Below are 22,717 nucleotides of genomic sequence, written 5' to 3'. Positions count from 1 at the left end.
CCTGGTGGATTCCAGGAACAGCAAGGACACTGTGGTTCGCGTCTAGAGAGTGAGAAGGGGACAAAGGTGACGGGGTTGGATGGCGCATGGCCTTGTGGGCATCAGGTGGGATCGGCTTTTACTGAGAGTGAGACAGGGTTTTGTGCATAAAATACTTTTTCTGCGTCTCTCGAGATGATCACATGGTTTACCCTTTATTCTATTAATACGATGTTACACCGATTAATATCTGTGTTCAACCAACCTTGCATTCCCAGGATAAATCTCCCCTTGGCCACGGTGTGCAGTCGGGCCTCCGTATGCGTGGGTTCCACAGCCATGAATTCAACCAATCTCAAATAGAAAATATTTGGGAAAAAAGAGAAGTTACGCTGTTGCTGACGTGCATTATGCTAAGCCTGCAATGGCTGTGTCTATACTGAACATGCACAGGCCTTTTTTTCTTGTCATTATCTCTTAAACAATATACTAAAACAATGATTTATATAGCATTTCCATTTGTTTAGGTATTATAAGCACTCTAGAGATGATTTAAAAGTATACGGGAGGGTGTGTGCAAGGTCATATCCAAATACTACACGGTTTTATATCAGGAGCTTGAGCATCCGTGGATTCCGGTATCTGCAGGGCTCCTGGAACCAGTCTTCCTCTGACACCGAGGGACAACTGTATAAATCATTTTTATGTAATGCTGACTTCAGCTTGCTGGTATTTGTGGAGGATGTTTGTGTCTAGTATTTCATTAGGAATATTGGTTTGTACTGTTCTTGGTAACGGCCACGTGGAATGAGCTGACAAGTGTTTCTTCCTCTTGGATTTTTGGAAGAGTTTGTGAAGGACTTGTGTTCGCCTGTCTTCAGACGTTTGTTAGGATTCATTAGTGAAGCCATCTGGCTCTGGGCTTTCGTCTGTGGGGAGCTTTTGATTACTGACTAAATATTTACTTGTTATAGGTCAATTAAGACTATTTCTTTTTAAGTCAGTTTTGGTAGTTTGGGTCTTTCTTGGAATTTGTACATTTCCCTTAGATTATCTAACTCGTGGCATGTCCTTGTTCATAGCATTTCCTTAGAATCCTTTTAATTTCTGGAAAATTGGTAGTAATGTTCCCTTTTTTGTTCTTGATTTTAGTAATTTGAGTTTGTGCGTCCTTTTTCTTGGCCAATTTAACTAAAGATTTGTCGATTTTCTGCCAACTTTTGGTTTTATTGATTTTCTCGATTGTTTTTCTATTGTCGACTTGTGTGTCATAGAATCACTTTGGTTTCTCTGTTGAGAACAGACTTGGGGGGTGAGGGTAGAAACAGAGAGAAGAGTTAGACTAGTGCCATAACCCAGGTGACACGTTACGGGGCTTGGGCCGGCCTGGAAGCGGCGGCGGTGGCGAGAAGTGGCTGGATTACAGGTATATTTTGAAGGCAGAGCTTTCGGATGTCCTGGTGGATTCAGTGTGGAGTGTGAGAGAAGGAAGGGTCAAGGTGAGCTCTAGGGGATTGGCCTGCGCAGGTAGAAGGAGGGAGATACCATTAACCGAGAGAGTAAAACGGGCAGGAGCGGCAGGGAGCAGGGTTTTAGGGGAAGATCAACAGCATGATTTTGTATGTTCCGAGTTTGTGGTGGGAGGTCGACCCCAAGTGGAGGTGTAGTGGGGAGCTGGATATAGGAGTCGAGAGTCCAAGGGATAGGACATCACCCCTAGAACCCCAATGGGTGGGAACTGGCTGCAGTCCAACATGAAGGATGTCATTAGGGTTGAAGAAACTACGAGGGTCAACATCAGAAAGGTGCCTAAAGTGGCCGAGGAATTGGCTTATGTTGAGCTTCAAAATAGGAAGAGTCACTTGAGTCTCCTCCATCCATCCATTTGCCTCTTCTCTGCAGATTCCAGGAACCCAAATTCTTGCACTATCTCTGCAGTCCTGGGAAGACTGATGGGCTCCAAGATCTTCTTGGGGAGAGCCCGTGGGAATCTGGGCATGTGTGCTAGTGCGTGTATGCATCTAGGTGTGAGTCTATTCAGGTCTGTGAATATGAGAGCAGATGTGTGCTCTTGTGTGTTCAGTTTGTGTACCAGTATAGTCATGCTCTATGGATATTGCGTGTACATGTATATTTATTCTATATGTCCATGGTGTGTATGAGCGTGTCCATGTGTGCTGTTTTGTAAACATGTCTGTGCCCATATACATGTGCATCAGGGCATGCAGATAATTGTGTGGGATGTGTGTGCATATGAATGTGTGCATACGTGTGTCTGCAGCTGAGTATAGTTTTTCTTCCATTGCTTTTGTGGCTGTAGCTGTGTTGTGTGGGAAGGAGGAGTTTTGGGCAGAATCAGGTGTTTGCCCCCAAATTTCCTGAGGTAAGGGCCAAATTGTACTATATGTTTCATGGCAATGAGGTTTCTTAAGCATATAAAGTCTGGTCTGGGGCCTTCCCCAGGGAAGCTCACGCCCTGCAGCCTACCTGCTGGTGCAGAGGGTTCCATCTCTTCCCTCCTTCCAGTCCCCTTGGCAGGGGAAGTGGACTTTTTTGGCTGTTAATTGGGATCCAGACATGCACAGCAGGTCTTGGCTCACACCCTCTTCTTTGGCTTTCTTCCCAAAGCAGCTGCCCTTCAGAGAAGGGGTTTGTGCTCAGAGGAGAGACTGAGCCCAATGCAGGGGCTCGACCATCTCTGGCCTGGTTGCTGGAGGACATGGCTGACTTCTGGCAATCCCCCCCTTGGGTGGGCTTTGTGGTCCAGATGGCAGGGCAGGAGTGGGGGGATGGGAGTGAGAGTGCATCGAGGTGTCTGCAAGACCTGGACGTCGTTCTTGCTTCTTCATTTACTAATTCTGTGAGCTAGGGCAAGATCTTGGCCCTGCTGTGACTCAGTTTTCTCAGCTATAAAATGGGAGTGCTAGTACTTACCTCTTGATTTCCTTAAGGAACTAAATGAACTTTTGTGCTTGTTCTAGTCGCTATGGATATGTAATGAAATTTTGTAGTTTAAAACAACAGAAACACATATTTGCTCACAATTTGCAGTTTGGGCAAGGTTAGGGGTGGGGTGGGGATAACTTACCTTTTTTCCACTGGGGGTTAAGTAGGCAGGATGGGGTGGGGGTTGGATCAGCAAGGCTGGGGGCCTCTGAGATTGATGCTGACTATTGGCTGAGACCTTAGCTGGAGCTATTGGCTGGAACATCTGCCTGTGGCCTTTCCATGTGACCTGAGCTTCCTCAAAACATTGTGGCCGGGTTCCAAGGACTAGCATCCTGAGAGGCAGGCCAGATGAAGCCCTGCTGCCTTTTGTGACCTGCCCTTGAAAGTTACATGGCATCACCCTCACGCCATTCTGGTCTTTGCTATAGCCGCAGCTGCTCACTCAGATTGGAGGGGAGAGGAAATAGTCTCAGTCTTTTGATGAGGACTGGCAGGGATCTTAAAGAGCAGGTGGAAATAGCGCAGGGGGTGTTTCGGGTAAATAATCTGCCACAGTGCCCCATGGGCTCCTCCTCCACTGTGGTCTGGGTCCTGTTGGCATCCAATATGGTGGGGAGCAGTGTGTGGGCACATGGCCATGAAGCACCCACAAATGTGGGCCATCCTCTACCTGGGCAGGTGTCTAATTCCATGCTGTTCTTTTGGTCTCACAGGTGAGAAGCCTTGGGGTTCAGTCTTCATCCTCAAACTCCTGCTGGGCCTCCTGGGCTGAGGGAGCAGAGGCCTTGGGGGTAGAGCCAAGGCCATGGTGAGGTGGCTGGATGAGCTGCAATGTTTGCAGACTTATCATGTGTTTCCAAAGCACCTCCTGTGTGCCAGGCTCTATTCCAGCTCTGGGGATACAGCACTGAACAAAACAGGCAAAAATATGTATGTAATGAAATAAACATGTAAAATAAATGGTATGATAGATGGGGATGAGTTCTATGGACAATAAGGGAGCAAGGAAAGAGAATCAGAAGAGGGATGGGGCAAGTGCAAGGTGGCCAGAGAGGCCTCGCTAAGATGGTGACATTTCTGTAGCAGCCTGAGGCAAGTGAGGGGGAAAGCCATATGGACATGGGGGTGGAGTGGGGAAGAGCATTCCACGTAGAGGGAACAGCAAGTGCAAAGGCCATGATGGGCAAAGCATGGCTGGTGTGTTTTAGGAAACGTGGTTGGAATGGGGTGAGCCAGGGAAGAGCAGGGAACGTGAGGTCAGAGGTAACGGCAGTGGGAAAGCAGGTTGTGTAGGACCTTGTACATATAATGACTTTGGCTTCAAATTTAAGTGAAATGGAAAGCCATTAGAGGATGTCTAGCACAGGTGAAATGATCTGACTTATGGGTGTATCAGCTATCTATTGCTGTATAACAAATTGCCCCAAAACTTAGTGGCTTGAAACAATGATTTATTATTTCATGTCATTTTGTGGATTGGCTGGACAGTTTCTCTGTTGGTGCTCATTCAAGGGTTTCCTTCACTTGAGAGACTGACTGGGCTGGGCTGTCCAAGCTGGCCTCACTCAGGTCTGGCTGTCCGCCCCTCCACGTGGCCTCTTGTCCTCCACTGGGTTAGACCACCTTCTTACATGGCGGTCTTCTTAGGGCAGCATTCCAAGAAAGCAGAAGTGGATGCTGCAAAGTCCCTTAAGGCCTAGGCCAGGAACAGCACAGCATCAATTTTGCCTTATTGATTGGTCAAAGTAAGGTGTAAGGCCAGCCCAATGTCACCATGGGGGGTGCTGTACAAGAGTGTGAACACCAAGAAGGCTGATTAATTGGGGGCCATTTTGTAACATCTACCACCACATGGTTGAACAAGTTCTCTCTGGCTCCTGTGCTGATAATAGAAGGAAAGAAGACAAAGACAGAAACGGGAAACAGTTAGGAGACCTTCTAAAAATACAGGCAAGAGATGCTTGTGGCTGGGCCCAGGGCAGTTATGGAGGAAGTATGGAGAAGTGGTCAGATTCTGGGTCTATTTTGGAGGTAGAATCAGCAGGATTTCCTGGTGGGTTGGATGTGGAGTGTGAGCGAGAGGGAGGAGTCAAGGGCGACTCCAGGGGTTTTGGCCTGAGTGACAGACTTGGCATTTACCGAGATGGAGAAGACTGAGGGAAGGTGCAGGCTATTTTTTGTTTTGTTTTAGCTTTAGAGGGGGTGAAATTAGGAATTCAATTTTAGACATGTTAAATTTAAGATGCTTCTTTGGACAGTCAACTGGAAATGTTGAGAGGCAGTTGGATATATGAGTCTGGAGCTCAGGAGAGAGGTCTAGACTGGTTATTTAAAGCCTTGGGATTGAATGAGTTCACCATGGGAGTGGGCAAGGACAGGGAAGAGCAGAAGACCAAAGATTAAGCTCCAGGGCGCTCTACAGGTCAAGGCTGTGGAAGCATCGAGAGCTGGGGCCAACAATTCAGTCTACCACACTGTATCAAACGACCTTTACATTTGTAATTGGGAGAAATGTAGAAAACAAAAGCAAAGGCAGAAAAGCACAAAGAAGAAAATAACTATTATCCAAATTCTCATCTTTTCAGAATTAACAACTCAACATCTTGGCCTATTTGCTTCCACTTTCATTATGTAATTAGGTGACTGTCATTCTATACAGGTCACACAGATTGATGTTTTTAGAAATATTCTCATTAAACTTGGATCCTATGGTAGTGTAATTTTTAAAACAGATTTGAGGTATAAATCGCGTCCCATACAATTCGCCCATTTCAAGTGTACAAGTCAGTGGTTTGCACAGTCATCACCACATCCATTTTAGAGCATAGCATCACCCCAACAGGAACCTTCATATCCGTTATTAGTCACTCCCCATTTCTCCCCAGCCTGCCCTACCCCAGCCTTAGGTAACCACTACTCTAATTTCTGTCTTTATAGATTTGTCTAGTCTACATAGTTCGTATAAATGGAATCATATACTATGTTTAATTAATTTATATAAATTTACCTGAAGAAACTTAAGTGAAATCAAAGGAACAATTTAGCTCCACATTAATTTCATAACTTTGGACTTATTGATCAATCCCAAGTGGGAAAGAGATCACCAGCCTTCTCATACTTCCCCTTTCTTCTCAAACTCCTGATTTTTGTTAGCTATATTATTCGTTTTACTTTTTCTGGATGTATAGCACCCACAGTCTGTTCTCTAAGCATAATCCTTGTAGCTGTTTGACAGCAGTCCCAGATTTAAATAGATGCAATGCTCACTATCAGGCTGTTTACACAGATCCTATTCCTGAGTTCTTAATTTTGCTTCAGCTCCTAACTGGGTAGAGTTTCGTGGTTAAGTAGTTTTATTCATCCCCCACCCCGCGGCCCCCCAGAAAGGTTAGCGAGATTGTATTCGCTTGGTTCATTCATGTTTAAGAGTGTCTCCTCCTCTTCGACTCTTTCCTTGAACGACATCTAACTGCGTATATATTTTTGGCTCACACTTTGTTTCCCTCATTACTTTGAAAACATTTGCTCCCTTGTCTTTTGGCATCACATGTTGCTATGGAGAATGATTTTTTAAAAATCCTTAACGTTGAGTCACTTTTTCCATCTGGAGATTTTATTATTCATTTTTGAAATTCAATAGCTTAGCTAGGGTATTAGTTATCTCTTGCTGTGGAACGGATCACCCCAAAACTTAGCCATTTAAGACAACGCACATTTATTACCTCTTGGGTTCTGTGGGTCAGGGATCTGGGCGTAACCTAGCTGGGCCCCCCGCCTCCTGGCCTCTTACGGGCTGCAATAAGGCGAGGGCGAGGAAACAAGAGGCAGGACCTCTGGAGTCATGCCAGAGGATGCTTATCATAGCTGGGCTGTGTCTCGATGTTACGTATTCCATAGCATAATAAAATCTCTTCCTAATGATGTTCTTCTTATCTGCTGAATATCTTCCTTCCCCATTTCATCTCTTTGAATATCTCTTAGGTTTGTTGGTTTATTTATTTCTTTTACTTGGGCTGGATCATCTTCAGGGCTGGGACCAGGGTGAGGCAAGCAGGGCGTTGAGGGTGCCCAGTTTAAGGAGGTGCTCACTCCCAGGCACTGACTGCACTGTGCCACCCGAGAGGAAGCAGCTCCTCCAGTCGGGTGCCTTAGGTGCCTTAGGTGCCTTGCTTGCACTCGTCCCAGCCATGATCACCTTTATCTGTCCTCCATATCGTTTCCTTCTCTCTAATGTCTCCTTCTCATTGTGTTTTTAAAAATCACCTGCCAGTGAGATTATATCAAGCCTTTCCTCTCTATCAGTAAGTCTTTCATTAATGCCTATTTGGTGTCTGGCTGTTTATAATTTATTTGTTCTGTAATAATCTTGTTTGCTGTTTTGCTCCCCCCCCCCCCCATTTATTTCCTTAAGCCTGTGATATTCCTTTATATCTCATCCTATGGGGGTTCATTTCATCTTTGAGTTCTTTCTTGATTGAATTAACATTCAATATAGTTTGAAGCAATTATAAGGAATTTCCTTCTGCCCCATCTCCTGTCATCTGCCTTCTAGGCTGGGTTCTTTTTTCTTCAGCGCTCTCTGTTCCCCTTCCCTCCTTCCCCCCCTCCTTCCCTTCCTCCTCTCCCCCCTCTCTCCCTCCTTTTCATTTCTTTTCTGTCTGATGAATGCTCTCCCCTAGCTTGGGCCTGGGCAACTCTGCTCAGACACTGAATTTGCTTTGATAGCATGTGGGCTAGCGACTCTTTGTTCTTGACGCTCCCCCAGCCTTGTCTGTGACCATTCTCTTCTCCAAAGGGGCTGTAGTTTGAGTCGAGCATTAGGTTTTCTGTCGCCTGCGGGAATTGCAGGGCTCAGGTGAGGCAGTGAGGAGTCTTTGTTCCAACACCTGGGCTCTGTCCTCTCTTCTGGGATTTAGGTAAATGCTCTACCACATTCTTCTTAATTACTGGGTGCATCCCCTTCTGGGGCGGGGGCTGTGCTCTGGCCTTGAGTGGAATCAGTAACTGGAGCCATTGTTTGCTTTCTCCACTTTTACCCATTTCCCCAGCAGCTTTTCCCACTGGTTCTCAGTCAAGAGTGGGGACTAAGGACCCTTCAGCTTATTTCCCTCCGGTGTGGGGATTTTGGAGAATAGTTTTGGGGAGGGGAGCCGAGAAGGGCTATACACTCTAGTCTAGTCCAGATTGTCTGTTTTTTCCTCTCATCTGCCAATATTTAATGTTTATCTCATTAAGTTTTGTTCTTTGGTGAAAAACACCTTTTTTCTGACTTACTATTTTTTTACTTTTGGGGGGAAGGGAAGCCTGTGTTTCCATCTTTACGCAGGAGCTGCCCCAGATGACTTTAAGACCCCTTCCAGGCCAAACTAGATCAGAGCTCTGAGTTCCCTACTTGCCTGAGGAGAGATGTGGCCACCACTACCCAGGACAGAGACAGCTTGGCTGTCTCCAAGGCCTTTACATCCAGCAGGGATGCTGTCCTGAGCTTTGAAGGCTCCTGAGCAAGGACCAAGGATAGAGGCCCAGTATCTGACCAGCCTGGTGCCCACGGGGAAAATTTGGGAAGTGGTTGGCAGGGATCTGCCAGGATGTGTGCCCACCACAGCTGTAGTCTTCTCTCTGGCCTTTGGGGGCGGCAGCAGATAGCTAGGCTGTGCAGGCGCCCCAGCTCTGGGAGCCTCTCTTACAACTTAGCCTTGGGAAGCTTCTTAAATAAGGCCTTTATCTTGCATTGCATCTTGGGCTGGAGTCACCAGACTTGCCAGGGGCTACCTCAGAGGGACTGAGAGGGCCACTCACCCTTCCTCTGAAGGCCCCACTTCCCTGCCAAGATCTAGCAGGTGTCTCTTCTTGGAAGGGCAGCCTGGCCCACCCAGAGAGCCCACAATCTCTGCTGAATTCCCCAGGACACCAGAGCTCTGCTCCCTCACTGCCCTACTCCCCACCTGCCTGCCTACCAGGCTGCTGGGCTGTTGCTGGCCCCTGGGAAACAGGTGGTGCCCTTGTGCCCTGAAGCCAGTCTCTGCAATTACAGATTGGCAGGCCCAGGGGCAAAGTGTGCCAGCCAGCACGGCAGCTTGCTGGCAGCCAGTCTGTGCCTGGGGCCTGTGTCCTGACTGGACCAGCCACACTGGGAGATGAATTGATCCATAAAAGGAGAGAATCGGCTCTTAGCCCTGCCCATCTCCACAGGTTTTTGGAGGATGCCTGCCTTCTTTTCTGGCGGGGCCTAGGATTCATTCTTTTCAGGTCAGAGATGAGTGACTGGCCATTTGGAAGACTTAGATGGACCAAGGTGGAGACACTGCCCACCACCCCGTAGGGACTGACCCTTCTCTAGGCAGGGGCTTCATCTTTCCTCTTGCTCCCTTCCATGCCTACCTATGTGGGCAGGTGTACCTGAGAAGAGGTGTGTATGTGTGTGTGTGTGTGTATGTGTGAAGGTCCGAGTGTATGCATGTCCCTGTGCATGAGTGAGAGGGTATGAGTATGTTTGCGCACATGCATACGTATGTGCACATGTGATTGTGTGTGCTGTCCATGTTATGGGACCACAAGCTAGCACATGCACATGCACATGCACATGATAAGCTGTTTTTCACCAAGTTAACCCCAGCAAGTGTGTACCAGTGTTTATAACCACCGTCTAGCTGGTTGGCGCTATTGCCACCTGAGTTTTAATATTTTAGAATGTCATTACCTGCATATGTATGTACTTGTGGTGTGTGAGTTTTGTGTGTGTCCCAGGTTATGAGTATCCATGTATGTGTGCACGTGCGTGATTGTGCACGTGTGCTTAAGCTTGTGGACACGTGTATGAGATCTTGCATGTGCACGTGTGTGTGTGTGTGCTCCTGTGCCTGCATCAGTGTGAGCGTGAGCGTGTGCGTGTGCATGTGCGTGTACGTGTTTGTGTATGCCTGCCTCTGTGGCCAGGGGCGATTAAGGCCAGGGACAGTCATCAGTGTTGCCCCAGCTCAAGGGGGAAATCCTCTTGAGTTTAAAGTAGAAAAGGCCAGAGGCTGAGGGGCAACAATTCTCAGGCTCTAGGCAGCGTTCCCAGGCCCTATCACCCAGGGAGCCTAAGTCAGGGCGCAGGGGAGCAGGCCAGGCGCTAAGGCTAAGGGGACAAGGGCAGAATCAGATTTCCCTTTTGGAAATCCCCGCAGCCCTGGGGGCAAGGGATTGTGGGGCCTGGGAAACTGGTGAGGAGGAGGGAGAAGGGGAGGCCTGGACCAGGCCAGCAGCAGCCGTCAAAAGAAACGGGCCGATTGGAGGGTCGTTTAGGATGCAGAACGGACAGGATTCGGTGGCTGGGGGGCTGTGAGGGTGAGCCAGGCACGTAGGCGCTCCTGCCTCCCGCCCTGTGTCTGGCCTGAGTGGTGTGGGCACAGAGCCTTCCCAGAGAGCAGCTTTGGAGCTTGCTGGCGGCCAGTCTGTGTCTGGGGCCTGTGTTCTGGCCAGCTCAGACACAGTGAGGACAGTGACATGGGGGCACAGGAGGAGAGAACGAGTTTGGGGACCTGGTCAGTGAGAGGAGCCTGTGGCCATCAGAAGAGGCCAGCACTGTGGGGCTGGGGCAGCCCTGTGGAAGTAGCTTGAAACAATTGGCTAATCTTCATGGTGACTGTTTCAAGCCATGGCCCTTTCTCATGTTGAATTGAGAAACCGAGCCTGAGTTGGTTATGGAAGCCACTGAGCTCTAAGACCCAAACTGCACGCAGCCTGTGGGCAACACGAGCAGAGCAGTGCCGGGAGAGGGTCCCAGCTTTAGAAGCACCAGCTGTTGGCGCTGGAGGCTCCCGGCAGAGCTTCTGGGCCACCCCAATTGTTGTTTGGTTGGGGAATCAAGGCCCAGAGGGTGGCGACCACCCCAGGGTAGCCCAGCATGGCAGAGTGGGGCCAGGCCATCCACCCAGGAGGGCACACCCCTTTGTTGGGGAGCCCTTCCTTGGGCAGCCGGCTCAGGATACTGTAATTGTGGGATTGGGAGGCGGCTTCTCCCCAGCCAGGACTTTGGCCCCTCAAAGCCGGTGAGTGGAAACGGATTTGGTGGCTTGAGGCCGGTTTCCAGGTGTGTCTGGGGAAACCTGGCATCCTCGGGGCGGCTTGTTTGGCCTGAATGGCCCCATTGTGACTGCAGCCTCCTTCTGATCGGCTCTATTCTGGGGTCAGGATCCACCCTGCTCCAGCTGCAGGAAGGAAAAGGTGTATTTCAGCGTGTCCTGTGGGTGTGAGGGGCAGGGAGAGACAGGCGGAGGCTGCAGCACTGGGCAGGGAGGTCCCTGGGGCTGGTGGCAACAAGCTGGAGGTGGCGATCCAGGTGGAAGTGGCTGGAATGTGAGGAGGGGTGGCTGTGAGCCCAGCCCAGGCTTTCATGTGGCCTCAGGAGGCTGGGGTGACAAATCCTGTCAGGCTGGAATGCACGTCCGCAGCAGGCCTGGGCCCCGCCTGAGTCCTGCCTGCCAGCAGGTCTGATTCCCACGCCTGTGGGTGTCCAGAGGGAGACCCGCCCTGCCCTCAAGGGTCCCCGAGCTTGACTGCAGAGGGCCAGGGACTGGTTAGCCTGAGAGAACACACAGTCTGCCCTCTCCCTCCACACCGGGCCCTGTTCCAGCCCCGCCTGCGCGGTGGGTGCCTTCCCCTCTGCCTCTGCTCTAGCAGGTTCTCTGCCTCGTGGCCTTGGGGCTCTTCTCTGCCCATCCTGATCCTGCCCATCCTTCAGGGCTTTGCTCAGCACCACCTCCACCCAGAAGCCCTCTCCATCCTGGGCTTTTCTCTGACTTCCCTCCTACCAGTGTCACTGGGCACCGTGGCTGCTGAGGCCTCTATGGAGCCTCCCCCCACCCTCAGCTTTCTGTCTCTCTCCTTGCACAGGGCCAGTCACAGGGGTGAGGGGCTTGCCGGAAAGTGGTTTGATGTGTAACCTTGGGCTTGGGTTTCCTCACCTGTGAAATGGGTGTAATGATATCTACCTTATGAGGTGGCTGAGAGGTCAGATGGGTTATCAGAGCGGACATGCCTGGCACAAAGTAGGTGTGCAGGCAGTGGTCCCCCGGTTCCTCTGCCCTGGGTGCTCATGGGCCTTTGGGAGAGAAAGCCTGGGCTGCCCAGGGCACAGCCCCGTGACTCCACAAATGACTAATTCCACCCCAGCAATAATCTCCTGGGAGCTCTGAGAAATAAGACTTTTTTTTTTCTCCTTCTTGCTGCCTCATTAAACTCTTCTTGAGTGAGTGGAATGAGGATTGTCCTAATCCTTCAGCATCAGCAGGGGGGCTCAGAGAGCTGGAGAGACAGGCCCGAAGTGGCCTCCAGTTACCAGCAGACACAAGGGAGGGGGCACACGTCAGCGTACACAGGCCTTAGGGGAGCAAAGAGGAGGGATAGGCTTTTCTCTTCTCCGAGCCTGTTTTCCTACCTCAAAAGGTGACCTGGAAGTCCTGGTTGCCTCCTACTGGGGCCACAGGGGTGACCTCAAGCACTGGACCTGGGGACTGCCCAACAGGGAGAGTGCTGTCCCCAGGCCTGGGCCTGGCACTCTCTTCTGGGCCATGGCTCCCAACCTGCCCAGATGGGACTGTCTACATACCCTTGAGGCTGCTGGAACTGGAAGCACAGTTCCAGACTTGGCCACCCCAATAAGTTTTGATGGTGCCTTCCTCTGCACAGCCTCAGTCTCCCTCTCCACAGAGGGAAGAAACAGTGTGCAGAGGGCTAGGTGACTGCGGTCCAGGGGGCCTCACCCCAGCTGCCATTTGTCCACAGGTGTTCCTGACCCTTGGGGAACTGCTTCTGTCCTGCAACTGGGCACTGGTTGCTGATATCCTGCTGGTAGGTGTGGTGGTCAGAGTGGGGAGCTGGTCCTGGGGCCTTTTGAGCAGGGGGAGCTGGAGTCTATCTAGCTCAGGGCTGGACCTCTGCTATTAGGTGGCCTGGATGTTGGGAGGGAGACCCTGGGGTAGGGGACCAAGGTCACTGAATAATTGTCTTGGGTCCTGGGCCTCCCTGATACTCTTAAATATCTCCTCTATCACACTCATTTTGCAGATGAGCAAATGGAGGCTCAGAGAGGGCAGGTGCCTGGAGGAAGGACACATAGCATGCAAAGGCACTGAGCCAGAAGTGGAGCCTCGGCTTTTTGACTCCAGGGCTCCCTTCCTCCCACCCTCTTTCTTGACTACACTGCTTCTCAGCAAGCAGGCTCCTTGGCCTTCACTCTGGGCTTGTAGATGACAATGCTGAACTTTAGGGCTATAACCACTGAGCCCAGGTGGGTCCAGGCCACCACATCTCCCATGTCATGGGCTATGAGGCCTGATGCTGTCCTGACCACGTCACTCTGCTAGGTCCAGGGTCCAGCCTCCCTTCCTCCTTCTAGGGGACATGCAGGGAAGGACTTTGAACACTGAAGGGATCACAGTGGTCCCAGACCTTGGGACACCCCAAGAGCCCTCGTCCTGCCTTCTGGCCGCCTAGCACCAGCACTGGGCACAAGGGAATCAGGACAGCCTGGCAACTGGCTGAGAGCTGTCCTGAGGATGGTGTAGCAGGGGCACGGACTTGGATTCAGGAAGCAAACCTGGGCTTCATCCCTGCTTTTGTCACTTACTCGCTATATGGCCTAGGCAAGTGACTTTGTGCTTCTGAGCCTCAGTTGCCCTGTGTGGCAAGTGGGGATGACAGTGCTTTAGGGGTTACTGTGAAGGGGAACTGAAATGATATGTGTGAAGCCTTGGCCCAGAGGGTGGCTCAGAGAGTGTTGGCTGGGATTCTGATAGCAGTTCAGAAGTTTCCACTTTCCTCTCCAGAGAGGTCCTGGCCTCCTAGAACCTGTGTTCAAAAGGGCCGTGGGGAAGTGGTCATTTAATTAGCCAACACAGCCTGCTTGAATACTGCTGTTGAAGGGATGCTCACTCCTGCTGCCTCCCCCTGGCCCAGGCTCAGTGGGTGTAGACAGGCCTCCGGGTCTTGATTCCTCGTGGGTGTATCAGCTGAAGGGTGGACAGGTCTTCTTTTCTTCCCTCTCCAGACAGGGGACTTGAGCTACCACCCAAGCTCAGCTACAGACCTGCTGAATGGCCTTGGGCCTCAGTTTCCTTGTCTGTAAAAAGGGGTTCCGGCCTGGCGGGGTAAGCGAGAGAGCCTGCAGGAAAGCCCTGGGTAAATGGGAGAGCAGGGAAGTACTGGTAGACGTTTTCTTTGTGGAATTGCCCACTTTCAGGCACAGGGAGCCACCTCCTGACCCCAACATAGCTGCTCTCCCAGGCAGCTCAGGAGGAGCTGAAACCTGCCCCCCGCAGTGTCTTCCGCCTGCCCCCTACTGCGCTGCTCCCTTTTCCACATGACAGCTCCGCAAATATGTGAAAACTGTGCCTGTGTCCCCGAGTGTCTGTGTTTGCAAGAATGATTAACCTGGCCAAGAAGGGCCCTTTGTGGAGTTGTGTGTGTGTTGGGGGTAGGGGTTGGGGGAAAGGGGAGGGCCGTGGGGCTACTCAGCCATAGATTGACCCTTCTGGCTCTGCTGGGGAGCTGGCTGGAGCTGCCCAGGGGGCCTGCTGGCCATGATCCAGACCATGTAGTGCTCCCTGGGGTCCTTCCCTGGCTCAGAGGCCCCCAAAGCTTTCAAGGCCCGCCACCCCAGGAAGGCTTCATGCCCCCTTCTCCTGCCTTCCCACCTTCCTGAAGCCCCTTAGTGAAGACTGCCTTTGGACACTTTGTTGGTGGGAGCTGGGCCAGTCCTTGCAGTCCTTGCAGTTCAGTCCCCTGGCAGAGAGAAAGTGGCTTTGGGCCAAATGCAGGTGAGGGGCAGCTTTCAGGGACCTGGTCTGTGAAGTGGAGGGGTAGATGCCAGCTGGGAGCAGGGTGAGGAAGGAGTGGGAGGTGCAGAAGGAGACCTGGGGTGTAGACCAAGCCCACAAGAAGCTGTGCCTGAGGAGAGAGAGGATGGGAGCTGGAGTTGGCAGAAGATTCTGGGAAGGTGGTGGTGCTTTTCCAGAGATGAGGCAGGAGCAACATCCAGGGGCAGGGAGGGGAGAGGGATGGGCTGGAGCAGGACAGGGGCAGGAAGTGTGTGGGGACATGGGTATGGCAGGAAGTGCAGGAGGGTCCCATCTGCAGGCTGGCTCTTGCTCTTGAGGCACAGGTGGTCTCACTGGGCAAGACCCAGGGCGTGAGGAGGCCCCCAGGCTATAAGGACAGGTTAGCTAACACCTGCCGGTTCACGCATATTCCTGAGCACCCCACTGGCTTGTGTCAGCCCCACCTCAGGAGCACCGCTCTCTTTGGTCCACAGATCCACAAACAAGAGAAGCCAGGTTCTCCCTGGGAAAGACACCTCAGGGCTCTCTGGTCCAGTGGTTCTCAAAGTTTATTGATTCAGGTTTGGGGAGCTTGTTGCAAATTCAGCTTCCAGGCCCTTTATCCTCAGAATCTGATTCAGTGGGTCTATGCTGGGGCCTAGGCATTTGCATTTCTAATGAATTTCCCATGCGATCCAGATACAGATGTTCCTCACAGCACACTTGGAGACCACTGGTCTGGCACAGCTAGCTCCCCAGTCCATGAACCGTCTGTGAAATGCTGACTAGTGCAGTCCATCCCCTTGTTCACATAACCTCTGACAGGGAGCTCCCTTCTTGAGCCCTGGTGGCTCTGCTCATGAAAAGGATCTGGCTCCGTCACAGCCAAGACCCACCTCAGACCCACTCCAGCAAGCTCCCCATAGCCCAGCTGGGTCCCCAAGGGTATTGCTCCCTGGAAGGCTGACACTGTGTCTTCCCAGGCTGAGCACCCTGCCTCCCCGAACCTACCGATGGGGTTTCCAGCTCCCTCCCATCCCTCCTGTCTGGGCCCCACTTGGGGTGGCCCAAAGTCAGTTCACTCCATCCCAGCCGTGGGGAGTAAGGCAGAAGGGGAGCTCACCCCCTCTCCCAGTATATCCTCTGGGGTCTGGAATCCAGCCACCAGGCTCATCTCCCACCTCCTCAGCACATTCCCCCTACCCCCTGGAGGGTTAGCACCCCCCTGTTCTGTTGACCAGTCCCAGTGCTTCCCTGCTCTGCCTTCTGCCCCCCAGGGAGCTGTCTGCTCACACTCCCAGGGATGTCTGGGTGTAAGGGCTGAGTGGGGAGCGCAGGAGGCAGGCTGCCAGGGAGTCTGCACCTGGTGGTTGCCACTCTGAATTTCTGTAGGCCCTTGGTTGGTGCTGGTTATGCCCCAGGCTATAAAAGGAAAAGCTCTTTTAAGAAGGAAGAATTAAAAACAGAGGTGTATTTGTCTCAGAATAGAGCAAGTCTGGGTTTTTGGGAATCCAAAGGCTCTCACTTCTAAAATTACCAGCTGGGCTCTCCAGCTGCTGGTGGGCCCAGTCTTGGCCTTCTGGCTATATGGAGACAGTGAGGACCCAGAGTGGACTGGGGGAGACCTATGTCTCTCGCACTGGCAGCAGTGGATGGTTGGGGCTTCTGGGAGGGGAGGCTGGGGACCAGCATGCCTGGATCTTACTCTGAATGGGTTTTTTTGGACACTCAGGGATGGGCCTTTAGGAGTCCCTGCCCCTTTCCCCAGAACTAACAGTGAGTAATCACATAATTATGGGGTGAGAAGGAAGTGCTTGGGGAAGGTGCAGAGCTGTGGTCAGTTCCTTCTGGGGCCTGCTGGCAGGTTGCGGTGATGGATGGGAGGCCCAGCTTTCTCACCACCCAGAAAAAGTGATGCCAGGACTAGCCAGTCACCCACAGAGTGACTCCTGCTACTCTGCCCTGCCCATCCACAAGGCCCCTCTCACCAGACCCCCTGTGGCTCCCAGTCCTTGGCCTCCTGCTCCCAAAGGGACACCTTTGCTCACACTGTCCCCAGCCTGGAATGCCCCTCCTCAGGCTCTCTACCTATTTGTAGGGCTCGGCCTCCTGCTCCCAAAGGGACACCTTTGCTCACACTGTCCCCAGCCTGGAATGCCCCTCCTCAGGCTCTCTACCTATTTGCAGGGCTCGGGATGAACTTGTCCTTTTAATCCTTCCCTCCATTTTCCAAATGTTCTAGAGCAAATACATAAATATTTCTGGAAAGATTCCTTGCTCACAGCAGCTGAGTGGTCAAAAGGCCGGGCACTGGAAGGAGAAGGTCTGGGATCAAAGCTCAGCCCTGCTGTTTACTGGCTGGGTGACCCTGGGCAAGTCACTTACCCTCCCTGTGGAAGGCTTCCTCATTGATAAGATGTGGATAATAATCCTGTCTCCCTTGTGGCTGGGCTGCATATATATATATTAAAATATATACATTATAAAATGTTGCAGGAAGCATTTAGTAAATGTTAGTAATTATTTTAATTGTTAGTACTCACCGATGGGCTCAGATTGTGGACGCCTAGGTCTCAGGGATAAGGCTTTGGAGTGGGAAGCTCCCCTGTGGCTGCTCCGTGGGGACCATGTGGCTTCTGCTTGAATCTCCCCCCTTCCCCCTGCCCCTGCCATGGTCCTAGGTTCTGGCAGGGTTTTTCCTGGGACCAGTCCCCAGACAGTTCTACTTGATTTAGCTGTCCCCTCCATGCCCGGTGCCTTGCTGTGCCCCAGGGACCCCAAGAGAAATTAGGAGCTTTGCTTGCCAGACAATGTAGGGGTAGGAGGAGGTAGACAAAGGAGGAACTGTCCCAGAGGCGGGGGACGCACGTTCAGTTAGGACTGCACGCAGAGGCTGCTGCAATTCAGGGCCAGTCCCTGAGCTCTGAGAAGGCTTCACACAGGAGGTGACCCAAAGGTCAGCCCCGAAGGACAAATAGGGATGCTGCAGCTGCACCCGAGAGGGGGAGGCTGGCCAGGCAGGAGGCACAGCATGTTCCAATGCCCTCAGGCACCTGTCTCCTGGGGCCATGGGATGTTATTTCCACCTGATACCACAGAAGCCTCTGGGTACCAGATGAAGAGCAGTAAGGAACATAGTCCTCCATGTAGGTACTGTTATCCCCACTGGGGATGCGGAGACCGAGGCCCAGAAAGGTGAAGCAACTTGCGCAAAGTCACACAGCCAGTGAGCGGGGGATCTGGGGCTGGAACCCAGACATTCTGACTCCAGAATTCATACTCTTAACCTCCCTGCCCTCTTCTGTGGAGTTATGTGGGCCTCTAGGCTGCTGTTGTCTGCCAAGTGGGGCTTAAACTTTCCGAGAGAAGGGCCGAGCTGTCCCAACTATGCTGCCCAAGTGTCCACCAAGCAGACACCTGGCTGTGTACCCTGCCTGCCAGCCTGCACTGCTGCTTCCTGGGCCCCTGAGCTGGAGGGCTCCTGCCCCATCTCTGTTGTCACAGCCATGCCTTGTCCCTGCTTAGTTTAAGAGCAAACCCTCAAGAAGGGTGTCCTCAGCAGGGGCCCTGGCACCCCCATCCTGGGCGATGAGAGAGTCTTCCTGGGCCTTGGTGGGCCTGGCGTTCTAGTGCTGGGACCCCAGGCACTGGGGTCATTGACTCCCCCTTATATTATTCTCTTGGCTAGCTTCGCACACCTCGGGGCATGTTCTTGGCAGGTGGGGAGCAGGAGGTGGGTACTGGGGGGCATCCACTCTCTGGCCTCGCTTGGGGAGCTCCCCTGGTGCTTCTGTGTTTTACAGTCCGTGGTGCTGCCCAGATGCCGGGGGACAGCAGAGGCGCTTCAGATCATGGTGTGCCACGCCCTGGGAGACGCCAGCAGCCCCTATCTCATTGGACTTGTAAGGCCGGGTGGGGGGCTGGGCTGCAGGCGTGCTTGAGTGTGTGCGAGGTGGGGAGAGCCTGGGGAGGAACTGCATGTGGTGAGGCCTGCAGGCTGGCCTCGTGGGCCTGGTAAACCCAGCCTCCCTTCTCTGCAGATCTCCAGCGCCCTGCGGGCCAGGCGCCCCGACTCCTACCTGCAGCGCTTCCTCAGCCTTCAGCAGAGCTCCCTGTGCTGTGCCTTCGTCATTGTCCTGGGGGGCGGCTGCTTCCTACTGGCTGCGCTGCACCTGGAGAGAGACCAGGCTCAGGCCCAGCAGCCTGGCACAGGTATCCCTACCCCTCACACCCATGCCAGGCTCAAGGCTGAACCCCATAGGAGCAAGGAGCACCAGTCACCCCCTGAGCCCCTGGCCAGTTTATTTTCCCATTCATTCATTCATTCATTCATTCATTCATTCATTCAAGAATAGTTATTATGCCCTTGCTATGTGCCAGGCAAGGTTGGAGATGCTGGGGAGTGAACACCAAGTCCAAGTTTTCATGGAGCTGAAACAGTGTCAGTGCTCTAGAAGGCAGAGACATTCATGAAGCAAACAAAAAAAGCAAAAGATAGAGTATGTTTGAGGTGGTAAGTGCTATGGAGAGACATAAAGCAGGAAAAGTGGGTAGAGAGGAACAGGTAGGTGCCATTTTCAATTTTTGAAAAGATGGTTAAGGAGGTCCTCACTGCATGGGTGACACTGGAGCAAAGCTTTGGAGGAGGTGAGAGAGTGAACCACGCAGCTATCTTGGGGGAGGAAACAGGCAGTGCAAAGGCCCTGAGGTGGGGATGTCCCTGATGTGTTTGAGGACTGGCAAGTAAGCTAGTGTAGCTGGAGCAGGAGTGAGGGGAAAGGGATAAGGGTGGCAGTAAGGGGGTTAGAGCATGGGGTGTTTCGAGGGACCCTTGCAGGAACTGTGGCCCTAACTCTGAGTGAGGTGGGAGCCCTGTGGGATTTCCAGCAGATGAACCTTAAGGCAGCTGGTTTATAGTGTAAAGGCATCACTCTGACTGCTGTGTTGAGAACAGACTTAGCAGCTTGGCATTGATGCAGAGAGGCCATGGGAAGCTCTGCAGCATCAAGGGAGAGCGGTGGGGCTGGGGCCATGGTAGTGGCATTGAAGATGGGGTCGGATCTTGAGTTTATTTTGAAAATGAAAGCTAGAGGATTTCCTGACAGACTGTGCCCAGGCCTGGTCCCAAAGTACTTTTTGCTTCCTTTGGGGTTGGCTGAGCTTCTCTCCTCCCACAGGGACTCCGGACATGGAGTGCCAACTCCTGCTTCCTGGTCCGGGGGCCTCCACAGAGGACTCCTGAGGCCCCTGTCCTGCAGTAAGGAGGTCCCACCCACCCTATCTGCAACCCTGCTGTTGGTCTCCACAGTGTCAGTGCCTCTGCTCACTGTTGGCTGTGGCTTGGGGACTCTGGCCGAGCTGCACCTGCCACGTCTTCGCTCCCAGCTAGAGAACTGGCAGTGCCTGTGACTGGGCTGGGAATTGAGCTGTCAGCACCCTCCGTGGGAGACCTGGGCCTGTTCCTGCACCCAGCACGCAGCTGCTCCAGCCTGGGGTCCTCAGCCTGTCTGCCAGTGTGCCCTGATTAAAGGACGGCCAGTACAAAACCCATTATTTCAGGCCTTTGGACAATTATGTCATTTAAAGTCTCACCATGCCTCTGGTAGGAGTGGGAGCAGGAGAGAAAGAGGTGGGCAGTGCTGGCCAAGGAGGCAGGGCAGCCCCTGATGCGGGGAAACTGAGGGAGCTGCTCAGGTGGCTCTCTAGGTGTCCCTACCCTGGACCTCCCACTGTGACTCAGCTTCCCCACTCTGCAGGGTCAGGAGGGCACAGGACACCCCTCTGAATGAATTCATCCTCTGAACAAAAGGTGGGGGGCTGAATCGTAGCCTTGGAGATAGATTTCTACTAGGGTGCAGGTGTGGGTGTGTGGCTTCAAGTTGCAGGCAACTACGTGGAGGAGTTGCCATGCCTGCAGACCCAGCTGCCCCCAAACCACAGACCACGCCAGTGCTCACTTGGCTGTGCAGGAGTGCTGGCTGGGCTGCTGCATGCATGCCGGCCCCTACCCCTGCAGACCATGCTCTGACCCTGCCACAGCCCATGGGGCGGGCTGGCTCTGTGGGGCTCACACTTGCCACTGGGTTCAGAGCAGCTGGGCGCAGCGAGCCCCGCAGGAGACCAACAGCTTCAAGGCGGGCAGCAGCTGGTGGCATGTTCTTTCCGCCTGTGAGCAGGAGTTTCTCTCCCCGTCCCCTGGTGCCCAGCCAAGCGATCACTTGTTTACTTGCTGATCGCCCCCCTTCACTGTGCCAGGCTGTGCCTGTCTCCCAGCAGCTGTAGGCAGAGCAGTGACCCAGCCTCACGCTCACCTCCTGACCCTTGCTTGCTCCATCCCCGCCTCCTGTGGTGCCCTCCCGTTCTTATTGATGGATGGGACATGTTCGGGGAGCAGGACTCTCCAGCTCAGCCCAAGAGTTCCCCAGTCCCAGCTCTCCCTCAGGAGAGGCCACACCAGGCTGACCAGCCCCTCAGAACCACAACTTGACACTTGGAGCTCATGAAATGGAGGGAGCTGCCCGGCGTAAGAAAAAGGGTTCATGAGGATATTTAGAAAGGGTTCTGCACCCAGTTACAATGTGGCTGAGGGGTTCTCTGACATCAGCGAAGTGTCCTGCAATTCATCTCAATTCTGACAGTTTACCCAGACATAGGTCAGGTCCTACAGGTTAAGAGTTCAGCCCTATAAGACTACCCCACCCCCACTTCAGATGTCAACCCCAAGTCCAGGTTGTTAACTGTGCTTCTGACCAACTGGCTATAAACCAGAGGTTCCCCTCCTTGGGTTTGATGAACTCACTAAAGTAGCTCACAGGACACAGGAAACCCTTTTACTTACTAGGTTACTGGTTTATTATAAAAGGACTGAAGAGATGCAGAAGGCAGGGTATAGGGAAAGGACAGGGAGCTTCTGTTCCCTCTCCAGGTGCCACTCTCCCCAGTCTCCATGTGTTCATCACCCTGGAAACTCCCAAATTCTGACCTCTTGGGTTTCTATGGAGGCTTCATTATGTAAGTGGGACTGGTTAAACTATTGGCCATTGACGATTGATCTCAACCCCCAGCCCTCTCCCCTCCTGGAGTTTGGGGGACTGGTAGGAATGAAAGTTCTAACCTTCTAATCACATGGTTGGCTCCTCTGGCAACAAGTCTCCATCCTTAGGAGGGTTCCAAAAGTCACCTCATTAACAAGCAAGACACCTTTAGGGGTTCTTATCACTTAGGAAATTCCAAGGGTTTTAGGAGCTCTGTGTCAGAAACATATACTTGTTATAAATCATAGTATCACACTTTGTTTCTCCTGAGAAGGAGGCAGCCAGTCTGTGGGGAAGACAGGATGCCATGGTCCCTTCAGCATTTGCTAGTTGTGTGACCTGGGCCCCTTCCTGTCCTCTCTAGCTGCAGAACCCCAGCTATATTTAAGAGGTGTGTTGAATGTGGCGTTTCCAGCCCAGGCCTCATGTGATTCTCACAGGCTGGGTCTAGGCCCACAAGAACCCAGCTTCAGGTTCAGAACCTTCTTCCCTACAGCCCGGGAGAGGATCCTTGTGAGGCTTGGCTCTCAGAAAAGGGTGAGGGCTTCCCAAGAGTCGGAACATCAGCACCCCCCCCCCCCCCAGAGTCTGGTGGCTGGGGAGAAAGATCAGAAACCTCATTTGGACCAGTTTCAGAAACATGTCTTGGTATCAGTAGGTGCCCATCTTGGTGTCAGGTAGGGAACCTGACTCCAGCTCTGCCCTTGGACCTCACAGCCCAAGATAAGACAAACACTCTGCTAGGCCTAGTGAAGCACACTGATGGGCAGAGGAAGGGATCACATCCCTCAGAAACCTCTGGGGAGGTGGCCTAGAAGCTGGAAAATAGCAGAAGTTGTGGGGGAAGGGAATTCCCAGGGGAATGGAGCAGATCTGTGGTGACTCGTGAAGAGGCAGGGTGAGGCAGGAGAGGAGAGCACATGTGTGTTTTAGGGGAGAGAAAGGAGGCAGGAG

The 22,717-nt window shown here is 52.6% G+C and overlaps 1 protein-coding gene across 1 annotated transcript in view; it reads left to right on the top strand.

Annotated features, from left to right (window-relative positions):
• Positions 1-19,971, top strand: part of SPNS3 (SPNS lysolipid transporter 3, sphingosine-1-phosphate (putative)) — a 39,713-nt gene extending 19,742 nt beyond the window's left edge. Inside the window, exons 9-12 of the mRNA XM_016200911.2 lie at positions 12,697-12,762; positions 18,533-18,631; positions 18,770-18,941; positions 19,907-19,971. Coding sequence (XP_016056397.2) covers positions 12,697-12,762; positions 18,533-18,631; positions 18,770-18,941; positions 19,907-19,971 — 402 coding nt within the window. The remainder of the gene's footprint in view (positions 1-12,696; positions 12,763-18,532; positions 18,632-18,769; positions 18,942-19,906) is intronic.
• Positions 19,972-22,717: the final 2,746 nt, after the last annotated feature.

The sequence above is a fragment of the Miniopterus natalensis genome, chromosome 17, assembly GCF_054644295.1.
Source record: "Miniopterus natalensis isolate mMinNat1 chromosome 17, mMinNat1.hap1, whole genome shotgun sequence".
NCBI classification, from domain to species: domain Eukaryota; kingdom Metazoa; phylum Chordata; class Mammalia; order Chiroptera; family Miniopteridae; genus Miniopterus; species Miniopterus natalensis.
The sequence above is the reverse complement of the archived record's forward strand: the minus strand, read 5'-3'. Positions and strand labels throughout refer to the sequence as shown.